Source organism: Egretta garzetta, unplaced genomic scaffold (assembly GCF_000687185.1).
Source record: "Egretta garzetta isolate BGI_Z169 unplaced genomic scaffold, ASM68718v1 scaffold268, whole genome shotgun sequence".
Classification (NCBI taxonomy): Eukaryota; Metazoa; Chordata; class Aves; order Pelecaniformes; family Ardeidae; genus Egretta; species Egretta garzetta.
In genome coordinates, this window is record NW_009260600.1 from 1,818,154 (window position 1) to 1,821,059 (window position 2,906).

At 48.7% G+C, this 2,906-nt stretch overlaps 1 protein-coding gene across 4 annotated transcripts in view; it reads right to left on the bottom strand.

The window, feature by feature from the left end:
• The window catches only part of CAB39L (calcium binding protein 39 like), a 68,476-nt gene that overhangs the window by 620 nt on the left and 64,950 nt on the right, over nt 1–2,906 (bottom strand). For all 4 annotated transcript variants that reach the window (XM_009644793.2, XM_035900369.1, XM_035900370.1 and 1 more), the window contains one exon: nt 1–1,222. This exon is cut by the window's left edge and continues 620 nt beyond it. In XM_009644793.2, coding sequence (XP_009643088.1) covers nt 1,043–1,222 — 180 coding nt within the window. In that variant the 3' untranslated portion in view covers nt 1–1,042. The remainder of the gene's footprint in view (nt 1,223–2,906) is intronic.

The following is a 2,906-nucleotide window of genomic DNA, read 5'->3' on the forward strand; positions in this document are numbered from 1 at the left end:
CAGCGTTTCAGGCTGAGGCCATTTCAGCATCCCCTTGCTGAATTTGGCTCAAGCCCACCTCGCACAGCCAGGATTTGAATCTGGATGGGAAGACACTGAGCACCCTCCTCTCGCATTGGGGCTGGGGCTCAGCGCTTGGCATGATTCAGCCGGGTAGCTCTGGCCATCACCCGGTATTATTCCCACTGAAACTGGGGACAGACTTCTTGCTGATTTTAGTTGGGTGCAGGATGACTTTATTAGCAATACAGCATGGGCCGTGACGGAGGGAGGTTGCTCTTGCCTTCTTCCCATTGAGGGGTACACGGGCACCACGTACCTGGGGCTGCTCCTCACCAGTTTATGTGGGAGCCAGTGGGAATAGCCCGTGCTCTAGCACAAGGTAGGTCACATACGGGAAAACGGGAGGCAGGCAGAAACAGCTCATCTGGCTGACATCTTCATCCATTCCCTAGCACTGAACAGAAACCCCTCTGAAATAGGGAAAAAGTAAAATGAAAGAACCCAAAAATAAAGCAAAAACCGTGACCTTTGCTGCTCTTTCATCTCCCACTATTTTCACTAAAGAACCCAATCTGTAAGTGCAGCTAACTCCAGAGACGAACGTACTCTTTCACAGTCTTGTGTGTGCGCAGCACTAGAACAAAGTCACAACTACAGGTGCAAAGGAACATTATGGTCTGCAGAAGACCTACTCTGTGCACTCACCAACAGCTTGAGTTTGCTGATAAAGTTAAGCAAAGAGGTTCATTCTTCTTGAGCACAAATGAAAATCCATCAAACCAGCTTCTATTACAGAGAGATTCTAAACCGACATAAATAATTATAGTCTTGATTAAAAATAATATATTATTCTAGGTTTTTGGTTGGTTTTTTTTTTAGTTTTCATGTAAAACCCCTATATTCTTGACATCTAGGAACAAAGACAAAATAAAAACCAGGCACTTGCTGTGCCTTCTCAAGCACTATTGTGGTGTTTAAGGGACACAGAGGGACTTAACAAATGAGATTAATGCCTACAGTGGAAAACGAGAGGCGGTCTTCATGCCGTTGGCTTTTTCAAGTCTCGGATTTGCTTAATCAGATAGTTCTTCTCATCAGTGAATTGTTCGTCATCCGTCCTCTCTTTCTGGAAGTTGCTCAGAAACTCGATTAGCTTGGGTTGGTTTTTCAACAGGATCTCCACAATAGGCTGTGTTTTGTTTGGACTGGCCACAAAAACCTAACATGCAAACAAAACCAGGCACAGCGAGACACCAAAAAAAAAAAAAAAAAAAAAGGGGGAAAACAAAGAGAGGAACATCAGTCACAACATCTCTGTGAGTTATTTTCTAACAAGTCAGCTGAAGGCTGGCAGGCAGACACTCTGCCTCTACACACCTTGTCCCAAGGCAGACAGAGAGGAGCTACAAATGTGTTGGTTCAACAGCAAACTGCAGCACAGCTATGCCTGTGTGTGGTATCGCTTCCCTTTAATTTTGCTCTTTGTTGATAAAAGTGTTTGACTGTAAACCCAGCTGTTGAGAGCGACCCATCAGTTCTCAGCCTCTTCCACATGCAAGACTTAAATACACAGAAATCAATTATCAGGAGAACAGAAAAGCTTTAGTGTCAGTATTGATATCAAGTCTATCCTAAACCAGGCCTAAAATTAGGCTTGCCAGCTTTGTTTTGGTTCAGAAAAATACGTCAGAGGCTCCACTTCCCTCTGCCTAATCCGTTCACGGGAGCATGGAAATTTCCAGCAGAGGAGGGTGGCGATGCAGGGAGGTGACGTGAAGATGCAGACACTCACCTGGCGCAGCCAGCCCAGCACCATGGGCTTACTGGTCTTCTCAAATAGTAGTTTGTAAGGACAAGCCTAGCCGTGCTCTGATTTTTCCTCCTGTAATGCCTAAAGCCGCAGAGTTTTCCAGCTCTGAGCGACAACCCACTACGCCATGATGCTGTTCCTTTAACCTTTTCTCTGCCTTAGGCTGATGAGGCAAGCAGTGACAAGGTCTTCCCAGGGACCTCAGGGTGCTGGGGAGATGTGGGGTCTGCAGATGTCAGTCAGGAGGGGCAGACGGGGCGGGGGGTTGGCGGTGGGAACACAGGCGCAGCACAGCCCCGGCCACCCCGGGGAGGAGCTCCCACATCTGGCTCAGACCGAGGTTGCCATGGCTGGTCAACAAAACACCGCCCGAGCACTTGTGCAATGACATAAATAACTCGAGTTATTCTCTACCCGGCGAGAAGAAATTAAGGATGGACAGGACTGGAAAACATCCAGTTTCCCTCCAAGCCTGTTCAAACCAGAATGAAAACAAACATCTGCTGACAGTACAGAATGGCACGTTGTCTGGCCGAGCGCAGGTGGCACTGCCACTTGCCCGGCCCTGGGGCCACTGGCTCCAGACCTGGGGCTCTTCTTCAGGTTCATTTATGTCCGTTGAGATTGAGCCCCCACGAAAACCTGGGCCACGTCCAGCCACGCAAGGGAGCTGCTGCGTTACGTGATGGGGAACATGCACACACTGTCCTGGGGGGCTGCGTTACAGCCCCTTGCCCCCAGAAACAACACCTGGTAAAGCCTGGGACAGGATTCAGACCAGACCCATCGCTAGGCTTCGTACATCCCAATTAGGGGATGTTATACGAGTGGTGTCAAAAATGCCACACGTGGGGAATGTGTGGAAGGAACGGGGTTTGGCACGCATCAGCAGTGCCACACTGAGTACTTCTGCCCAGACAGGAAGGTAAGACTATTTTTTTTATTCCATAAAGGTGAGGCAAAGCATCTACTCTTAAACCCTGGCATCCTGATGCCATAAGAGCCCTAATCCCTGCCTATGCTTTTGTCTCCTCTGGATCCCTCTTCCTCAGGTCGCTCCTAGGAGTCCCTGCTTCAAGGTCCTGTTCTCTTT